The following is a 20,202-nucleotide window of genomic DNA, read 5'->3' as shown; positions in this document are numbered from 1 at the left end:
GGGGGCTGTGCGCAGGCGCAGAGAGGCAGCGGGACAGGGCTGAGGGTTGGCTACGCGGAGCTACCGGATCGGTCCGAGATGGTGAGTGTCTGCCGGGAGCTTGTGGCAGGCGGCCGGGAGGTGGCCGAGCACGACTTCCCAACACCCTGAGCCTGGCCTTCCATCCTCCGGGGGCGGCTCCTAGCGCTGGACTGGGTATCCGCGGGGCTGGGCGGGGCCGGGGCCGAGTTGTCTGGAGGTCGGAACTGGGGCGGCGCGGGCCTCCAGACTAGACCGAGGGGACACCGGATCCCGCTGTCCCTAGACCGGAAGCAGTTGCTTGGGCCTCGGCGAAGGATTGACGGAGATGGGGAGGCAGGCCCGCAGGCCTCTGCCTCCTAGCATCCTGGGCCTTGTTGCGAGATAACAACAATAATGATTACACTTCCGGGAAGCTTAATTCGTGTCAGGCACTGCTAAGCGCTTTACCTACCCTGCCCTTCCTCCTCACCATAGCTGTGTGAAGTAGGTACGACCATTATCCCCCCTTTACATACTTGGAGTCTAAAGCCTGGTGAAGCTAAGTGCCTTGCCCCAGGAAATGGCGGAGGTGTATTTGAACCCTAGAAGCTCGACTGCTGCCTTTCTGTCCCTGTGGTTCTTGCGAGACGCTGGGACGTGGTGCATGAGTCAGAAACCAGCGGGAGCCACCCTTGGGGTTCCTGCCTTCCTGGCTAGAACTGTGGGCTCTTTACGCCTTTACAGGTTTGTTTTCTTGTGTGTTTAATCCTCCTAACTTGTAAAAAACTTGAAAAGACCTTTTAAATGTTAAGTCATGTGAATGGTTTTCGGAAATCTTATTTAAGAATTTAAAGTCTATAAGAAAAATTGAAAAGGAATAAGAAACAGTGCCGTGACCTGGAGGTGACGACTTATAATTAGGCATATTACTCCTATTAGTCATTTTCTCTTCAGTTTTTGCTTTATATAGTTTAGCTGTATACTTTGCTTTATATAGTTTAGCTGTATACTTTGCTTTATATAGTTAGCTAGTTTATAGTATAGATGAAGTAACTTCATCTTGCACATCAATTTTTAAACTAAAAAAATTTTTTAACAAATAAATCTTACAGTAAAAAAAAGTAATAATAATAATCTGAAACGATCTAAGTGAGAAATAAATCTCCCACCCAACCCTGATACCCAGCCTCAGTCTCCTTCAGAAACATTGTTAGTTTCTTTTATTAATATATCTATACAAGCATGTATATATGCCCCCTCTTTTTCTTACACAAATGGTAGCTTCCTGCAACCTGTACCATGCTGTTGTGTGTTGATATTCGTAAAAGCAAAACATATTTAGATGCACAGTTTAACAAATTGAAGCAGTACCAAAGTATGTAAATGTAGCAAGTGTAGGTAGTCCCTATCTCACTTCCCTCTGGTAATGACTGTTGACAGTGAGTGTGTTTCCTTCCAGGTTTGTTTAGTGCATAAGCACATTTATATATAGCCTGTTTATTACATGAAACTGGAACATATGTATTTATACATATTAAGTTTACTTTAGGCTAATATGTATAGATAATCTCATTCCGCAACCTACTGTTCACTAAAAGATATCAAATATTTTTCCATGTCGATAAATACAAATCTACTTCATTCTTTTAAAGGACTGTATTCATTCTATTGCAGTATATACATTTAGATAGTTTACAGTTTTTCAATCCAGGCAATGCTGCAGTATTATTTTTGTCTTTTTTTTTTTTTGCACTTATGTTAGTGTTATGTAGTAGTGGTACTTCTGGCATGCATATTTCAACATTGTGGTAGAAACTGACAAATTGCCCCTTAGGATGGTGAGGTATATAAAAATCATCCATAATTAGCATCCAGTTTTACTCCATCACACAAGTATTTTCATCTTTGTACGTTCTCCTTCCTCTTTGTTCACATATGCTTATTTTTCAAGATGTACCTGCTAGTTTTTTGTTTCTGTTTGTTTTAATGTCCAAAGACATATAACTTTGTTGCTGCATCATCTTTGTAATGAATCATTTTTAGTAACTACATAATAGTCAATGAAATATTTTTACCATAATTTGCCAAATCATTCCCCTGGTTTACATTTGGGTTGCTTCTAGTTCATTAACAGAGATAACACTGTGATGAATGTCTCTGAATGCATAGAGTTTGTTTTCTTTGTCTTTTTTTTTAATTTATTAGTTTATTTCCTTAGGAGAAATTCTCAGGAAAAGAATTTCTGAGGCAAGGGGACCAGCACTTAAGGTTCTCGCAATAGTATTGTCCTGTAGCTTTCCCAAAAGGTCGTATTGCCTTCATACCAGTTTTGCCATAATACTGCCAGCATTCAAAAACATAATCATTCTGTGTGATATTTTGGAATTACTCCTTTGTTCTATTTGATGCAAATGTTTTTCCCTCCTTTTAATTCATTTTTGTTTTATAGCAATTAAAAATTTCATGCTTATTAGTCAAATTGGTCACAATTCCTTTGTGAATCGTTTGCTTCAGATGGTTATCCCTCCTATGCCAAACCAATGAATAATCTTGGAGTTTTACTGCTGCTTGTTTTTGTTGTTGTTTGTTTGTTTTGTGTGTGTGTGTGTGTGTGTGTGTGTGTGTGTTTGTTTTGTCTGTCAGCAACATGCAGCTGGGAACTAGAGAACCCTTCTCTGATGCAGACACCCATGTTAATAGTAATAAAGAGTCCGGGTTCTGAGGATACCAGTTGGGCTGTCTCTAGGAGCAGGACAGGAATTTGGGGATGTGAGCCGACCCAGAATATCCACTCAGATATTTCTGGTACCAGTTGGCTAGCACTGCAGGGATGACAAACTTTAAAGACAAAGGTGGCATGACTTGGATGCCTAACTAGGACTCCTTTCCCATCTGCAGATGTCTCTGTTGCTGCTTGTGTCTTTTTGGCATCATTTGTTTTCTTTCTTGGCTCCTCAGGGCTGAACTTGAAGTTTGTTTTAAGCATTTTCTCCTGAAAGCAGGTGTGCGGTGCCTCCTCTAGACCTCATGACCCCCACTCACCCAGGCCTAGCCCCACGCTACTGGTTGGGGTCAGATTGGAGAAGCTATTTTCTAGTCTTCCAGGAAAAATTTTTTATTAAATTTGACTACATAAAAATTTTGAACTTCTGATTATTGAAAAAAATCATAAGGTTACATTTGAAAAGTGGAAGAAGTGTAATTTATATGATGGACAAAAGTCTAATATTTCTAACATAAGTTTTTGAAAATCAGTAAGATATATGGAAAAATCAAGACTCAAAAAAGGAGAGATGCAAGCAAATTCCACTTTAACTTCACTGATAAGTTTTTTGTTTTTTATTTTTCTGACGAACCTCACTGATAATTCTTAAACATTAAAGAAAAGTTGGCTTTCTATTACTTGGGTTTTGCCTGTCAGATTAGCAAAGAATCAAAAACCTTGGCATTACTGGTTCTCTTTATTCCTTTGAACTTGCCAGACTCCTTCCCAGTTCACTGCCTTTGCTTTCATCCCATTGTGTGGAGTGCTTTTCTTTCTCATCATTTAGTTAAAGATTACATCTTCAGGTGTTCCTGACCACACTTGTCAAGTAGCATCCTCCCCGCCCCCCCACCCCCACCCCCACCCCCACCCCATCCCTGTACCCTGCAAGAATCTTGGTCATTTGTTTTTGAAGTTCTCTTCCACCAAAATGTGAACTCCCTGAGGACTGGGACCTCATCATTTGTGGTCAGTGGTATATGCAGCTCTTCTCTTTTTTTTAAAATTTATTTATTTATTTGGGGCTGCATTTTGGGCTTTTCTCTAGTTGCAGTGAGTGGGGGCTACTCTCTGTTGCAGTGTGAGGGCTTCTCATTGCGGTGGCTTCTCTTGTTGCAGAGCACGGGCACTAGGCACGTGGGCTTCAGTAGTTGTGGCACTCGGGCTCAGTAATGTTGCTTATGGGCTCTAGAGTGCAGGCTCGGTAGTTGTGACACACGGGCTTAGTTGCTGCACGGCATGTGGGATCTTCCCAGACCAGGGATCAAACCCATGTCCCCTGCCTTGGCAGGCGGATTCTTAACCACTGCACCACCAGGGAAGTCCCTCAGCTCTTCTCTTGACCTGCTGTGTGTTTTTGGGCAAAAACTCTTCTCCTTTCTGAACCTTGGTTTTTCTCATTGTAAAATGGAGATCATACTAACCATGGAAGGTTCAGATGAGACGTGTCTGAAAACATTCATCCTAATATCCGACCTGTAGCAGATTCTGAGTATATGTGTATGTCCTCCTTTTCTTGGTAAGTGTGTTTACTTTTTAAGCAGTCAGATCTCAGTAGTTGGTTCTCATTAAATTTAGGATCAACTAAACCTTAGCTCCTTTTCACCCTGGGTACTGTACTTAAAAAGGTTGGTTTTTGTAAAACATGGTTGTAGAAATGGTTTTTATTTGTTCCTTAAGTATCTATTGAGCCTATGCTGTACCAGGTACTGGGATTACAAAGTCTAGGTTCCTGCTCCCAGGGTGCCTTGGGTCTGGAGGAGGAGACAGATGCAAAACAGGCAGTTACACTCCATTGTGATAAGTGCAATGGAGTCAGCGTGCGTGGGTACCTAGAAGAGGGGCAGGTGTCAAAGAAGGCCTCCCATAGGAGGCTCATGAGCTGAGTCCAAAGAGTTGGGAGTTAGTTACATCAAGTGGTTGAGTGAGGGAGAGAAGGTTGCTGCTTTCAGAAGGAGCAGCACATGCCAGGCCCCGGGCTCAGGCAGGCTGTGCTTGCCCCCTGCAGTCCATTCTCCACACAGCAGCCAGGGCCATCCTTTTGAAAGAGATCTTGTCACTGCTCACCTCAAAACCTGCTAGTGGCTCCTCACACCCTCCCCATTAAAAACCAAAGTCATTACTCTGGTCTATGAGGCCCCCTGAAATCTAGTCTGATCCTGGCTCCCTCCCTCATCTGGCTGCCTGCCACTCACTGCCCTCAGCCACACTGGCTCCTTTGCTTTTTTTTCTGGAACACTCTCCCTAGAAATCTGCATGCTTAGCTCCCTCGTTTCCTTTCAGATCTCTACTCAACTATCACCTTAGTGAGGCCTTCTCTGACCACCTTGTTTAAAATTGCCGTCATCCCCTGCATTCCAGATCCCCCATCCCTACTGTATTTGACATTTGTATTTTATTTGTTTTTTTTAATGTCTGATTCCCTCCCCCCACCCACCAATGTCAGCTTCATGAGAGCAGGGATTTTTGTCATATTTTGTTCAATACAGCATCCCTAGGCCTAAAACAACATCTGGCACATAGAAGTTTCCCATATAGTTATTGAATGAATAGCAGTCTTATGAAATTTCATCTTTTTCATTTCAGCCTCACTTTCCAATCTCCAGGGGTAATTTGGACTTCGATTCTGGCATCTTTGGTTTTAGTTTGCCCTGTCCCCAGTTTTTTTTTTTTTTTTTTTTTTGTGGTACGCAGGCCTCTCGCTGTTGTGGCCTCTCCCGTTGCGGAGCACAGGCTCTGGACGCGCAGGCTCAGCGGCCGTGGTTCATGCGCCTAGCCGCTCCGCGGCATGTGGGATCTTCCCAGACCGGGGCACAAACCCGTGTCCCCTGCATCGGCAGGCGGACTCTCAACCACTGCACCACCAGGGAAGCCCTGCCCCCTCCCCAGTTTGATTGCAGATTGTTTGAGCTGTCCTAAATTGCCATCCTACTTATTCCTATATATTCTTATTCTCATAATGCTGAGAATGTCAGAGCCCTGTTCCCAAATCAGAGATGTCTGATCGCTTGGATACACAGAGAGATGGGTTAAAAAAAAGTTTTTAAATAGAAACAATGGGGACTTCCCTGGTGGTCCAGTGGTAAAAAATCCGCCTACCAATGCAGGGGATGCGGGTTCAATCCCTGGTCGGGGAACTAAGATCCCACATGCCGCGGGGCAACTAAGCCCGTGTGCCACAGCTACTGTGTTCACGTGCCTCAAGGAGAGAGGCTGCATGCTGCAAACTACAGAGCTCACACACCCTGCAGCCCACGAGCCACAACTGGAGAGAAGCCCAAGCACCGCCACGAAAGATCCTGTGTGCCACAACTGAGACCCAATGCAGCCAAATAAATAAACAAATAAATAGATATATATGTGGAATTATTATATAAAAAATAGAAACAATATAATAAAGAGGCTGTTTAAAAAAAAGAGAAAGAAACGAAAACCTAATCTATACTTCTCTGCTCTCAGTGTGACTTTTTATTTTTTTCCATAATCCTAGCCCTCTTCTTGTTTTCATATGTATGCAATCTCACAGCACTTTCTCTTTGTGGTGGTATAAATATTCTGATCCCCATTGTTAATGTATGTATTATATTCCTGTGAACGGACATTCCAAAATTTCCTTGGCCTTTTCCCTAATTACTGGGCATTTTGAGCTCCTCCTGCTTTTTTGTTATTGCAGATGTCACTGCAGCAAACATCTTGCTGTGTTCTTTTAGTTCTTTTGGATTATTTCCTTAGGATGAATTTCCAGGAGGGTTACCAGGTCAGATTGAGTACTGTGTAGTTTTGACCACTATCATACTTTACCGCTCCTCTCCAGAATAGTGTGTGGTAGGAGCTCACTGAAAGTCTGCTGAATGAATTATGATCCCATACGTGTATAACCCACGGTATTATACTCTCACATCCACATAGCTAGCCCTGTCCTTTTACCAAGGCTCCAGATTATAGAGGCATTAGGCTCTCTGCCATTTTGTAGAAGGAACTTGTTTGCCCTTCCCTCTGGCATTTGAGAGTATTCACATGTCATTGGGGAGTGGGTGGCAGAGACTGGATTGTGAGGCTTGTGCCTACTAGAAAAACAATCTTTGTGCCATCTCCGTCCACTGTTTAGAAGCTCCTCCCCCTGGGCCAACTCATTAGCCCATGAGGGTGGGGGACCACTCTCTTGGTGAACAGAGCCTCTGTTTCCAACATAGTCTGACTCTCGGCCTGTGAGGAGCTTCTGACTAGATTCTGGATGGGTACAGAAGGGATCTCCTGAGAACAAACACTTCGGGCCAGTCTCCGTCCACAGGAAGAGTTAGACCTAGTTCAGTTTAACAGCTATTTGTTGAACCCCTACTCTGCAGACCATTATAGAGACTCCAAGTAAAGCAGCACCTAATGCATCCCCAGAGAGGTACAGTCAAGGCTTCATGGAGGAGGTGATATCTTAGATGATCTAGAAGAGTTTGCTGGATTTCAGCAGAGAAGAGGCCTTGTTCGGGTAAAAAGATGTGGAGACAGGGAGGTATGGACATGTAGGTGGAGAGTGGATGGAAGGGTAAAAGAGATGGGAATAATAATAGAGAAGGGCTTGCAAGGTGAGGGCCCGAAGTCTGTCCACCCTGTTTACAAATTCCATGTGCCAGAGTATCCCACCCAGACTAGCACCCGGAGATGCAGGATTAATGAGCCCCTTCCTCAGCATTTGCTATGGCTGTGTGCCACGTGTCACCCTATCTCAGGTGCCAGCTTATTAGGTCACTGAGTCTATCCTCATGGGATCATTTTGCTTCCTTTGGAGTGTTTTCAGTTGTGCTCTTTGGGCCACAAATGATGATGTGTCTCCTTCCTGTTAGACACCCCTGTTTGGGTTTTTTTTAATCATTGGAGTCCTCTGGTTTGTCCCCCATCTGTACCAAATATGTGAGTCATGGTTGTGTCTGTACTCCTGGGAATGGTATTTGAATTCTGCTCCCTAATAGCTGAGGGGCAAAGGGCCCCTGGTGGGCAAAGGGCCAGGAGCACAGCCCCACCCCATACTGGGAAGATGATGGTTTAGATGCTGGTGGTGGCCTAGAGACCATTCCAAATAGGCCTGGGGAGCTTTCAGGAAGTGCCACGTGCCTGGGTGTTACTTACTTGTTGTTGGAATGTGTGATGCGTCTGCCAGGGCTGTGAGGGAGTTGATCCAGCCTTCCTGACCCCTCCTAACCTTGGTCTTATTCTCTCTGGCAGGCAGAGGTGGAGGAGACACTGAAGCGACTTCAGAGCCAGAAGGGCGTGCAGGGAATCATCGTGGTGAACACAGAAGGTACACCCTCCTTCCGGCCGTGACCTGAGTGCACGCAGGCCCCCAGAAAATAGCCCAACACAGCATAACACTTGCTTTTTACTAAACCTCTCATTACCTGATCTATTTCTCACCCCCTTTTTTTTTAAACACCTCTAGTGTCCAAGCACTATTACTAGAATTCTAAATTTAAAAAAAGGAAAAATTCACTCTATCCCACTGCCCTGACACATCATACTTTTCAGTATGCCATACTTTTTCAGCCCTTGTCCAGGTGCATTTTCTCTTGGTCATAATTATAGTTGTTACTCTTTTGCATATGTTTTACTCATGAGTTTTTGTTTGTTTGGTTTTTTGGGTTTTTTTTGCTCCGTGGTTTATATAAACAAAATTTTTAACTGCCAGTACAATGTTTATTGACCATCCTACATTTATGCTGTTTCTACTTTTTTTTGCTAGATAATACTCTTGTCAACTTCTTTGGGCCTATAGTTTTCCCTCCTCTTCTGGGACATTATTTCAACAACTAGAAGAGTACAGATGCTAATTTTCTCATACTGCAGTAGACGTGGTGAAGAAGGGAACTAACATTATCACACAACTATTCTGTGCCAGGCCATGGGCTGGTGCTTCACAAAACGTATTTTTTCACTTATCCCTTGAAGCAGCTCTGTTGTCTCCATTTTGCAGTGGAGAAGAGTGAGTCGAGAAATTTAATTGATTCACCTACCATTATAGAGCCAAGATTTCATCCCAAGTCTGTCTGAACACACTTGTGCTCTTTCTCCCACACTGTGCTGTGAAGGACCAGAGGGTGGCTGCTGGACTATGTCCCAGGCCATGTCCAGGGTCACCCAGCTGGGCTCCCCCGATTCTCAAATCTGGTGCATTCAGTCAGCTCTGCTTTGTTTGAGCTCCTTGAGAGCCTCTGTGTGTATGCATTGTCATTCTGGGCCTTGTTTTGGAAAGGCAGAATTCTCAACAGTGCCTACTTAAATAGAGCAGAATGAAAGTCACCAAGGGTGACAAATTGAAGGTGGCATGTCCTCAGAATGTTGTTTTCCAAGTCGTCAGATCCTGGACAGCCCAGAGCCAGGCAGAGTGTGCTCCCCAGCTTTGTCAGACTCTAATTAAACCACGAGGTCATTGCGTTCAAAGGAGGCAGCAGGTTGGGGAGCCCAGAGGACACTGGGAGGCAGGTCGGATCCACCACTGATCAACTGGGTGGCCTGAGGCTTCCCCTTCCTCTTCAGAACTTAGCTGCCTTAAATGGAGTGGTTGGTCCTTGCTACAGGGAGCTTCTTGCTCCAAGACCCAAAAGACTGTATGTCACTCAGAAAAAGACTCTCTTCTGGGACTGGACATTTTTGACCCCAGATGGGGAGGGAACAGCCCTAGGGGCCGACTCCCCAGCTGGGACCCCTAAGCTTCCAGTAGTATTCCAAACCACAAGCCTTCATTCTTGCCTTAAAACTGCCCCAAAAGTTGAGCTTTTTCATTTGGAAAATATAGCTCCAACTGCTTACCACCTTTTGGATACTAATGATGAGGACTTATTTTTTGTATACTAATGTGGCAGTATGGCACAGTGGCTAAGAGTATGGAATGCGGAACCAGACTGCCTGGGTTTGAATCCTGACCCTACTTACTTATCAACTGTATGATCTTAACAAGTCACATAACCTCTCTGTTCCAGTTTCCTCATCTGTAAAATGTGGACAGTCATACTACTTTCTTCTAAGGGAAGCATTTAGAACGGTGCCTGATGTATAGTAAATGCCATATGAATGTTAAAAATTATTGTGTGTGTGTGTGTGTGTGTTTATTTATTTATTTATTGGCCATGCCACGTGGCATGTGGGATCTTAGTTCCCCAACCAGGGATCAAACCCATGTCCCCTGCAATGGAAGCACAGAGCCTTAACCACAGGACTGCCAGGGAAGTCCCTGTGTTTATTTTTAATTTATGTTCCATTCACGGAGCTCCCACTTCAGTCTCTCATTTACATTTCACACAGTGACCCTGCAAAGCAGGGATGTTTGCCCGTTTTTCAGATGAGAAACTGGAAGCTGAGAGCGGTGAGGTAACCTGCTTGAGATCACCCAGCCATAGATGGAGGTGGTCAGAACTCACTGCTCTGTGGGGCCCTTAAGCCCTCTGAAGACTTCCGTTAGAGGTGATCAGTTAAGGATGATTGTATTAGGGACCTTTATTACCCCTCTCAGGCTTTCCTACCCCCATGATTCAGCTCAGCTGCCTCTTCCTGCAGGATGCCTTCCCTGACCATCCCAGCCCAGAGGGATTGCTTCCCGCCCCTAAAATCATGACATGCTCTTGTCCCAATCACTTAGCAACCACCTGCCACTGCCTGTTGACGTCTCAGCCTTGGCCAAATCTAAATGGTGTTTCATAATAAAAGTGTGAGTTTAAGCAGACTTAACCAAGAATGTAAGGAACAGGGCTTCCCTGGTGGTGCAGTGGTTAAGAATCCACCTGCCAATGCAGGGGACACGGGTTCGAGCCCTGGTCCAGGAAGATCCCACATGCCGTGGAGCGACTAAGCCCATGCATCACAACTACTGAGCCCACGAGCCACAACTACTGAAGCCCACGTGCCGCAACTACTGAAGCCCGCACGCCTAGAGCCCGTGCCCCACAAGAGAAGCCACCGCAATGAGAAGCCTGCGCACCGCAACGAAGAGTAGCCCCCGCTCACCGCAGCTAGAGAAAGCCCGCGTGCAGCAGTGAAGACCCAGCGCAGCCAAAAGTAAAATAAATAAATAAATTTATTTTTAAAAAAGAAAGAAGAATGTAAGGAACATTCTATTTGTACCTCTCCAGACCCCCTGCCATCTTCTGCTGCTACCCACACAGGGCAAAATAAAAGACTCAAATATGTAAACTCTCTGAGGGCAGGGATTTATCTCTTGTGTTCACTACTGTGTCCCCAGCACCTGCAACAATGCTGACACAAAGTTTGTGCTTAATAAACATCTGTTAAATTTTGTTAATGTTTTTTAATTGTTGATTGATAGAGGTGGGTTTGGTGAGAGGACCTGGCTATACAACCTGACAGATCTGAGCCCCAGATTAGAAATCATGCCTTCGAGGTGACCAGCCACTTCTGTGGGCTGCACAGTGCCCGTTTGTGAGGGCAAAGGCCTAGAATAGGCAGCCTAGTCATTAGGCTGTCTGTGAGGTGTTCCCCAGCTCTGGCATCCTGTGAATCTGGAATTATCTCGTCCTTGTTTGAAATTATCCCCAGTTTTGGTCCCTGCCCTCCATCCCCACCCTGCCAGCTCCATGTTTTCTTTTGTTTTTAAAGTGAGCGAACAAGAAGTTAGTTTCTTTTCTCCTTTACACAGTGTCTCACTTGGCAGAAATGTGATCACATTCATGACAGTATTGGGGGTTTTGGGGTATTTGTTTATTTTAAATATTTATTTATTTGGCTGCACTGGGTCTTCGTTGCGCCGTGCTTGATCTTTGTTGCCACGTGTGGGATCTTTAGTTGCGGCGTGCAAACTCGTAGTTGCTGCATGTGGGATCTAGTTCCCTGACCAGAGATCAAACCCCGGCCCCCTGCATTGGGAGCACGGAGTCTTAACCACTGGACCACTAGGGAGGTCCCGTGACAGTATTTGAACTACTAGAAGTACACCTGTGTCTACTCATTTATCAACAGCCATAAATGCTTAATGCAGTCTCTCTAAAGACACTGGTGAGCACAGCAGACCTGGTTCTGGCCCCCAGGGAGCTTAAAGTCTGCTGGGGGGGCAAACATAATGATCACTTCCATAAAGTCGTGATACCAAACTCGAGTTAACTGCTCTGAAGGACAATTGCATGGTGCCGGGACTGTAGAATGAGGGCACTGACCACATCTGGGGGTGGATGGAGACATGAGGGACAGTGGGAGTCAGGAGAGAATAGGGGAGGGAAAGAAAGTTCAAGGCAGAGGGACGTGAGAGAAGGTGGCCTTGTGGTATGTAAAAGAGAAGGTCAAGAAGTTTGATACCCAAACTTTGCCAGGCCTCGAGACTGGCCCCTCAAGTTTCCTGGGGGATGGGATTTACTGTGTGGGTGATGTTGATAATAAATCAACACTTATTACATGCATACTGTTGCTAAATATTCTCAAATGAATTAACCCATATTTAATCCTCACAGCAGCACTTTGAAGCACAGATGAGGAAATGGAGGCTCAGAGAGGTTCACTTGTGTAAGGCCACAGCCACAAAGGGGCAGAGCCGGGGTATAAGCCCAGGTCATCAGATTTCAGAGTTCCTGCTCAGTCCTCTCCTCAGCTGCTTATACTGCCAACCTCAGGAGGGTTCCACTATTGAATGAGGCCTCGTGGGGCTCTGGTGGGTACATTGTTGCCATCCAGGACCCAACAGCAGCCCTGGTGACCTGGTCATCTTGTCCCTTAAAGACAAGTGATCACTACAACCTGTTCTCATAACTCCACTTGGCTGAAACCAGCTTCTGTGACTCAGCTGCTTCTCCTGCTACCATGCCCTCTTCTGCCCACTCTCATGTTCCTCTACCCTAGTAAGACAAGGTTGGATCAGTTTCTTGCCACTCATGGGTAGGCCTGAGGGTGACTGTCTTTGGCTGATCCCTCAGCTGGTCTGCTATGGGCCAGATAGCAGGGTCCTGGACCCCAAATCCAGCCACTTACGTGTGGGGAGCCACTTGGGCCACATTTGTCACAAGGGCCTGTCAGCTGTGGGCACTCAGGGCCTCATTGATGGAGCCTTCTGCTGACATGTTACAGTGATTCATAGGCACCTTATGACCCAATTGTGGCCTGAGGTGGCTCAAGCTGAGCCCTCTTCCTCACCTCCATGACAATAGGCACTGTCCAGTGAGGGAGGTCCATTTAATAGTTCATCACAAGGAAGCAGCCCTCAAAACAGAAAGGGCTTGATGCAGGACGTTGTTCACTGCACAGTAATTAAGTAAAAACTCCAGCCTTAGTACCCAGCAACAGGGGAATGATTAACCCCGTGGAATGGCCACTTGTGGGCTCATTGAAAGCAGTAGCAATGCTGTTTACAAGGGTGTTTGCAGACAGAGAAACAGGCTTTAAATTGGGGGCACAGTCATGTGTATAGACAGTGTGTTTATAACTGGGCTGGGCTTCCCTGGTGGCACTGTGGTTAAGAATCCGCCTCCCAATGCAGGGGACACGGGTTCGAGCCCTGGTCCGGGAAGATCCCACATGCCGTGGACGATCTAAGCCCGTGCGCCACTACTGAGCCTGCGCGCTAGAATCCACGAGCCACAACTACTGAAGCCCATGTGCCTAGAGCCCGTGCTCTGCAACAAGAGAAGCCACCTCAATGAGAAGCCCACGCACCGCAATGAAGAGTAGCCCCCGCTCGCTGCAACTATAGAAAGCCCACGCGCAGCAACGAAGACCCAGTGCAGCCAAAAATAAAAATAAATTAAAAATAAATAAATAAAAAAAAATAATAATAATAACCATCACACCACTGATGGTTCTATCTTGACACGGGCTGACCTTTCTTCTTCTATCTACTTTTTAGTATTTACAGATTTGTAGGAGGTATTCTCCTTGTTTCTGTTAGAAGTGTTATGAATGATAGTCTCTCCTTCTTTTGCTGGAAACGAGCCAGTATGATGTGGCCCTGTGAAAGGAGCCTGGCAGTCGAGCCAACAGGCCTGCATTTGAATCCTGACCCCACTGCTTCTCTTTACCTGCTGTGTGACCACAGGCAGGCCACCTCACCACTCAGAGTTTCTGTTGCCTCATTGGCAAGTAAAGATGGTGACGCCACCCTTAGAGTAGTTCTGGGGACTGGTGTTGACATACTTCAAGTGCTCAACACTTGCCTGTCAAGCTTTCAGTAAATAGTGGGCCTTGACTGTTAACTGCCAGTCTAGACTAGAATTATGGGTGTGGGGCTAAGAGCTGGGCAGAAAGGGACCCCAATGTTCTGCTCAGTCTCTGTCTTCTCTCCCCTCAGGCATTCCCATCAAGAGCACCATGGACAATCCCACCACCACACAGTACGCCAACCTCATGCACAACTTCATCTTGAAGGCCCGGAGCACCGTGCGTGAAATTGACCCCCAGAATGACCTCACCTTCCTTCGAATTCGCTCCAAGAAAAATGAAATTATGGTTGCACCAGGTAAGGGGTCTTCCACACCCCACTTAGGAGCAGACCCTCACAGTGCATGCTCTGTACCTATCAGGACAGCTTAGCACATGGGTGTCTCCATAGGTTCCACAGAAAGGCCTGAAGAGCAGAAGGTACAGATTTGATTGCCTTACCACCTGGCCTGTCTCCAGCTGGCGTCCCCAACAAGTACCCGTTCACAGTGACTCTAGGCCAGACCCCATCCTGGGTTCTAGGCCACAGCGGGGAATTATGTTCTCATGGGGGAGAGAGACATATAAGCATCACAGTGTAATCCTCACCTTGATGTGGGGGAATTCAAGGAGCACTTGGGAACATAGAGGAGGGTGTGATTAGGGCTGCTTGTGGCTGCTTGTGGCGGTCAGCAAAGGCTTCCCAGAGGAGGGAGCACTTGAGCTAAGTCTTGAGGGCACAGGTGAAGAGTAAGCAAGCAGGGTGGGGCTTGGGGGTGCTGGGGGTGGGAAAGCTACGCTTGAAGAAAAAGGAATTCAGTGCTTCTAAACCAAAGTGAGGCAAAAACACCATGTGCTATTTTATCCTTGAAAAAATGTTAATTTGCCCACTTCCAAACGATAGTCCTATTTCTCTGGACCCCATGCAGACAGCCCTTCCTCCAGCACTGGAAGAGATTGCTGATTTTGTTTCACATGAAGTGCTTGGCTTGCACTTGGGGACTGTGTGGTGCAAACAATACCTGTCTTAGGTGTTAGGATCATTCTCAGGATGATGAGATGCTTACCGTGGGAGGAACCCATAAGGACTAGGACCACAGGAGGGGACAGCAGGGCCACCTGCCCTGCCCTGCCTCACCTCACTCACATGCACAGCCTGGAGTGGTGGATCCTCCAGGACTGTTTTTGCAGTTACTTCTCCCCCTCCATCTCCATTTTGGCTGAGCCCGGTGGTTGAGTGTGCCTGAGCTAAATGTGCACGTGGTGATGGAGGCGGCAGCAGTGCAGCTTGTCTAGGGCACCAGGATATGTGTAGGAAGGAGTGTGAGGTGATATGTTTCGTCCAGTTTAGAAGGGGCCTCAAACGCCAAACTCAGCTGCATGGACTTGACCCTGTGAGCAGAGGTGTTTTAAGGCAGGAGGTGATAGGATTGTGATTGGGGGTCTAGATGAAAGAGGGCAGTGGGGAGGCTGGGACATTGACTGCCCCTGGGCTTTGCAACACAGGTGCCGAGGAGGCTGGCTGCAGAATTCTGAGGTATTTGATGGTGGTCAACCACTCCTTGCAGCAGAGCAATATTGGTTCTGTTCCCAGGCCTGTTCGGGTCCAGTTGAGCTGCTTGGAAGGATGTGAAGGAGAGACCCATAGAGCCAGTCACAGGGGCCCACAGTCTCCTGGGGACACTCCCTGGAGGGGTGGGGACAGAGCAGGTCAGTCACAAATAAGAACCTAGGATAACTTCAGAGTCATTTATTCCAAAAACATACATACACTGTTTATCAATTTAATCACTGTCTAATGCATCTCCGACCAATGATGAGGTCTCTGATTCTGTCAGCAAAAATAGACTGCAGCAGGCACAGCATCTGTTTTCCCGGCTTCACCTCTTACGAGCATGACCTGTAGCAAATCACAGAACACCTCCGAACCTCTGTTTCCACATCTGTAAAGTGTCTAGTAGGGGCCATTACTGCTCTGGTATTCTGAGATGCCTCATCTGGTTGAGTATGTTGGCACGAGTTTGGGCAGAAAGACTTGGAATCAGATTTGAACTCGCATCCCTCCCAAGACTTCATGCCGTGTGATTACAGACAAACCTCCACTCCCCTAGAAATTAGGCTACCAACCCTCGAAATCAGAGCAGACCTTGTGCCCCACCTGGAAGCTCACAGTGTGAAGCAAGGACAAATTATGTGGCCTCCAAGTGGACAGGCTCTCGGTGGACAGCATCTCTTGGCTTAAAGCTTCCAGGAGTGTCTGCTCTGGAACAGCTGAGTTAACACAGTGTAATCAAGTTTTAACACACTGCTTCCCACAGAGCACTGGGAGTGCTATTACTGAATGTAGAGCTTGATTATTCGGAAGAAAAGACACTGGTATTGCTAATAGTATCTGTTTTTATCAGTTTTATCGGTGGCTTGTTAATTATTTCTATTTTTATTAGTGATTTTTCACTTATGCAGATTGCTTAGCCATGAAACTTAAGTCTTATAATATCTGTTCCTTCCCAGATGTCCATTGTCATGGGAAGAAGCAAGCTTCAGGCTTGAATCTGAACAGACCCAAAGCAGACATGGCCAAGGTCCTGCCATTTTTCACATGTTCAGCAGGGGGGCAGACCAGAGGCATTCAGCATCTGAGTCAAACCCAGCTACCCCACCTGGCGTGTTTACCTTGGCTTGGGCAAGTCATTTAATTATCTGAGCCTTAGTGTTCTCATTAGTAAAAATGAGAAAACACTGGGCCCTGCCTCATAGAGTGATTCAAGGATTCATTGAGGTGCTGTATGAGAAGTGATTGACCCAGAGCCAGCACGTGGAAGCCTTCGTGAATGTTTGCAGTTTGATTATTAAGTGGGCAAAGCTGAAACACCCCGCTTCTCCCACTTCCTCTTTTATAAAGTAAGAGGCAGTCAGGCTCACCCCAGAGGACTTGGACTTGCTATGATTTCATGATGGACATTCCTTCTGACTGGCTGGATCCCCAGAGCTGAAATTCAGGTAGCTTTGGACCCCTTTGACCTGGTGCCTTTGAAATTTTCTACTCCAGGAGGCTCTGGAAGGCTAGCAACTGAACTTATGACAGAACTGACATTAACCCAAGACTAGCGGGCTTGAGGTTAGAATTCTATCTTTGATACTAATTAGCTGGGTAACCTTAAACTAGTGGTTCTTCGTGCAGCATCAGCATCACCTGGGAACTTGTTAAAAATGCAAATTATCTGGCTCCACCCCAGACCCACTGAGTCCAAAGCCCTGGGGGTGGGACCAGCAGTGTTGTTTTAAACAGCCTTCCAAGTGATTCCGACACCCCGTAGTTTGAGAACAATTGCTGTAGGAAACGTTGAACCTGAGTTTCCCTACCCCCAAAAACGTGATAATCCTACCTCCCTGTTGGTACTGGGAAGATTAGAAATGAGGATGCGGGGACTTCCCTGGTGGTCCACTGGTTAAGAATTCGCCTTCCAATTCAGGGGACGCGGGTTCAAACCCTGGTCAGGGAACTAAGATCCCACATGCCGCAGGGCAGCTAAGCCCACGCACCACAACTACTGAGTCCACATGCCTCAACAAGAGAAAAACGCGTATGCCACAACTAGAGAGAAGCCCACACGCCACAAGGAAAGATCCTGCACGCCTCAACAAAGATCCCTCATGCCACAACTAAGACCTGACGCAGCCAAATAAAAAAAAAAGAAAGAAAGAAATGAGGATGCGCTGCTGAGCACCACTGCCGGGTAGGGTGAGGGCCCCGCTTCGTGGCAGCCACATGTGCAGAAGCCCCCATAGGAAATTTGCAAGTTTATCTTCTGTTTCCCCAGCAATTGGAAGCAGCCTGAGTATTGATGCTTTTTATCCCTCTCTGCCCCACCACCACTTTACAGTTGGTGTTTTAATGATTTATTGGCTTTGTGGTGTGTTTTTCTCCCATTTTACATTTAGTGATTTGTTTTTTCATTTTTCCTCTTTTGCAGATAAAGACTATTTCCTGATTGTGATTCAGAATCCAACCGAATAAGCCGCTCTCTTGGCTCCCTGCGTCATTCCTTAATTTAATGCCCCTCAAGAATAATAGCATTAATCATGTCAACTGACTGGCATATGGAAGTCACCTTAGAGCCCTCTCAGACCAATCCGGCTGCAGCTCCACCTACCCCACCAAAGTCATCTCTCTTCTGGCCAGTCGCACCTGATTTTCCAGGAGGAAAATCCCATCCAGGTTTATGGAGCAAGAGATTGTGAGAAGCCCACACACCCTGTTTCCTTCTGACTTTGAGTTCACTTTGTTGCCCTTGGAAAAGGCTGTTTTTCTTTAACTAAAAATAACCAAACCGCTTTCCCTGCTGTGTGTCTTTAAACACTAGGTTGAAAAGGCCTCCCTTCCTGTGTAATCACGTGGTCTGAAGGCTGAGCCCGGTGCCCCCATGGTGGATTGTGCTCCATACTGCACCTGTGGCCACACTTTCTGTGCTGGACCTGTTTTACGTCTGGTGTCCTGGTTTCTGGGCCTCTTGTCCCTAGCCACCCCTTTTATCATTTCTCACCCCCACCAATGTTTTGAAAGCTTTTTTTCGACTACACTTAACTGGGGAAAGGAAAGGAAAGGAATGAAATTTGTTGAGTACCAGGTGTGGCTTATATCATCCACATAGTTCCCTACAGACGGAGTGGTAAAGCCATCTTAAAGATGAGGAAGTTGGGTTCTCAAGAATGACTTGCCTGAGGTCTCACAGCCAGGAGCACAGGTGTCTGACTCCAAAAGCTCTGCTCTTTGCACACTACCTTCCCCAGAAATCCCAGATGGTCTGGTTCACCCGAGTGAGCTCATCCTGGATAAGCATCCACCTTCCCTTAGACTCGAGTCCTGGGGTGCGGTGGGGATGAGGGGCTGCACCGGCCACGCAGGCTGTAGGCCACTCGTCATCCAAACTGCTTGGGCCCTACCCTAGACCAATTAAATCATAATCCCTGAGAGTAAGCTCTGGACATCATCAGTTTGTAAAAGCTCCCTGGACATACAGCGAGGGTTGAGAACCAGTGGCATAGCCCTTCATGCCCTGGTTAAGAGTACAGGAGGCTATAGCAATAATATCATTCAGAGATAAGAACTTCTGAAAGATAAAAAATGTGAAGGGAATAAATGCAACAGAAGAGTTGCAAGATAAAGTTGAGAAAATCTCCCAAAAGGTGGGGGAAAAAATGGAAGAGAAAAGTTTAGAAGATTAAAGGGTCAGTCCAGGATATTCAACATCTGATTAACAGGAGTTCCAGAAAGAGAAAGTGGGGTAGAAAATTATCAACAAGAGACTATAAGAATATTTTCTAGAAGTAAGGACATAAGTTTCCGCATTGAAAGATCTGAGTGTCTAGAGCAGTTAATTTTAAAAAGACCCATGCCAGGCCTCATCATCATGAAATCTCAGAACACTATGGATAGATACGATCCAGAGAGAAAAAACAGGGTACCAAAGGATTAGAAATCACAACAGCAGTGGACATCCCAACATCATCATTAGAAACTAGAAGAGAATGCCCTCAAAATTCTGATTAAAAATAATTTACAACCTAGAGTTCCATACCCAGCCAAACTATTAGCCAAGTGTAAGAATAAGGTAAATATTTTCGGACAATAGAAGGTCATGTGTATTTATCTGCCATGCACTGTTTCTCAGGAAGCTACCGAAGAATGTACATCAGAATAAGGGAGTGAAGGAAAGCGTGTAAAGCAGAGTATCCAGGCAATTTGAGGCTCCAACACGAGAGAAAGTCAAAAGGGTTATGTCAGGATGGTGGTGAAGGGTGCTGGGTAGTAAACCTAGAAAGAAATGCTGAATGGGGTAGGAGGTTGTTTCCAAGAAGAAAACAAAACTGATAGGTCATCTCAGGTTTTTGAACACATTCAGAGGAGATTTTGAGCTTGAGTTTTCAGAGAAGTTTGAGAAGCCTAAACATTCTTTGTTCAGGAGGCCTGAAAGGAAAGTCAAGGGCAGGAGGTGGGGATTTGGGAGTCACTGTCATGTTGGAGGCACTAATGGGTGTGAACGTGGACATGACCAGGATGACATGAGAGGGCTGAGGAAAGCTGAGGGCCAAGGCAGGGTGAGAACGCTGAGGAGCAGCTGGAGGCTGGAAAGGCCAAGGGGAGGCAACCTCACCAGGTGACCGGCCAGCTCTAAGGGCCAGCATCTGGGGAGGGCAGGGGCTAAGGACACAGCAGGAGGGGAAGGGGGTGGCAACCCTGGCCCTGTCATTCAGGGAGGTGGGGTGAGAACTGAGCACTCCTTTGGCTAGAGAGAGAGAAGGGGACCAAGGGAGTGAGG

General features: G+C 46.3%; 2 protein-coding genes across 3 annotated transcripts in view; one reads left to right on the top strand and one right to left on the bottom strand.

Moving 5' to 3' along the window:
• On the top strand, positions 1-18,217 carry DYNLRB1 (dynein light chain roadblock-type 1). The gene is made up of 4 exons (XM_060123986.1): positions 1-81; positions 7,982-8,057; positions 14,034-14,201; positions 17,857-18,217. The coding sequence occupies exons 1-4, from the start codon at positions 79-81 to the stop codon at positions 17,898-17,900; spliced, it is 291 nt and encodes a 96-aa protein (XP_059979969.1). The 5' UTR covers positions 1-78; the 3' UTR covers positions 17,901-18,217.
• Positions 15,618-20,202, bottom strand: part of PIGU (phosphatidylinositol glycan anchor biosynthesis class U) — a 127,409-nt gene continuing 122,824 nt past the window's right edge. For both annotated transcript variants that reach the window (XM_060123977.1, XM_060123979.1), the window contains exon 12: positions 15,618-15,782. In XM_060123977.1, coding sequence (XP_059979960.1) covers positions 15,717-15,782 — 66 coding nt within the window. In that variant the 3' untranslated portion in view covers positions 15,618-15,716. The remainder of the gene's footprint in view (positions 15,783-20,202) is intronic.

The sequence above is a fragment of the Lagenorhynchus albirostris genome, chromosome 15, assembly GCF_949774975.1.
Source record: "Lagenorhynchus albirostris chromosome 15, mLagAlb1.1, whole genome shotgun sequence".
Classification (NCBI taxonomy): domain Eukaryota; kingdom Metazoa; phylum Chordata; class Mammalia; order Artiodactyla; family Delphinidae; genus Lagenorhynchus; species Lagenorhynchus albirostris.
Note: the sequence above shows the minus strand (reverse complement) of the source record. Positions and strands in the feature narration are given on the sequence as shown.

What these genes read in the sequence shown, in the direction of transcription:
- DYNLRB1 (XM_060123986.1), top strand. An exon ending in CATCGTGGTGAACACAGAAG is followed by an intron (nt 8,058 to 14,033) that starts GTACACCCTCCT and finishes CTCTCCCCTCAG; the next exon opens with GCATTCCCATCAAGAGCACC. An exon ending in TGAAATTATGGTTGCACCAG is followed by an intron (nt 14,202 to 17,856) that starts GTAAGGGGTCTT and finishes CCTCTTTTGCAG; the next exon opens with ATAAAGACTATTTCCTGATT.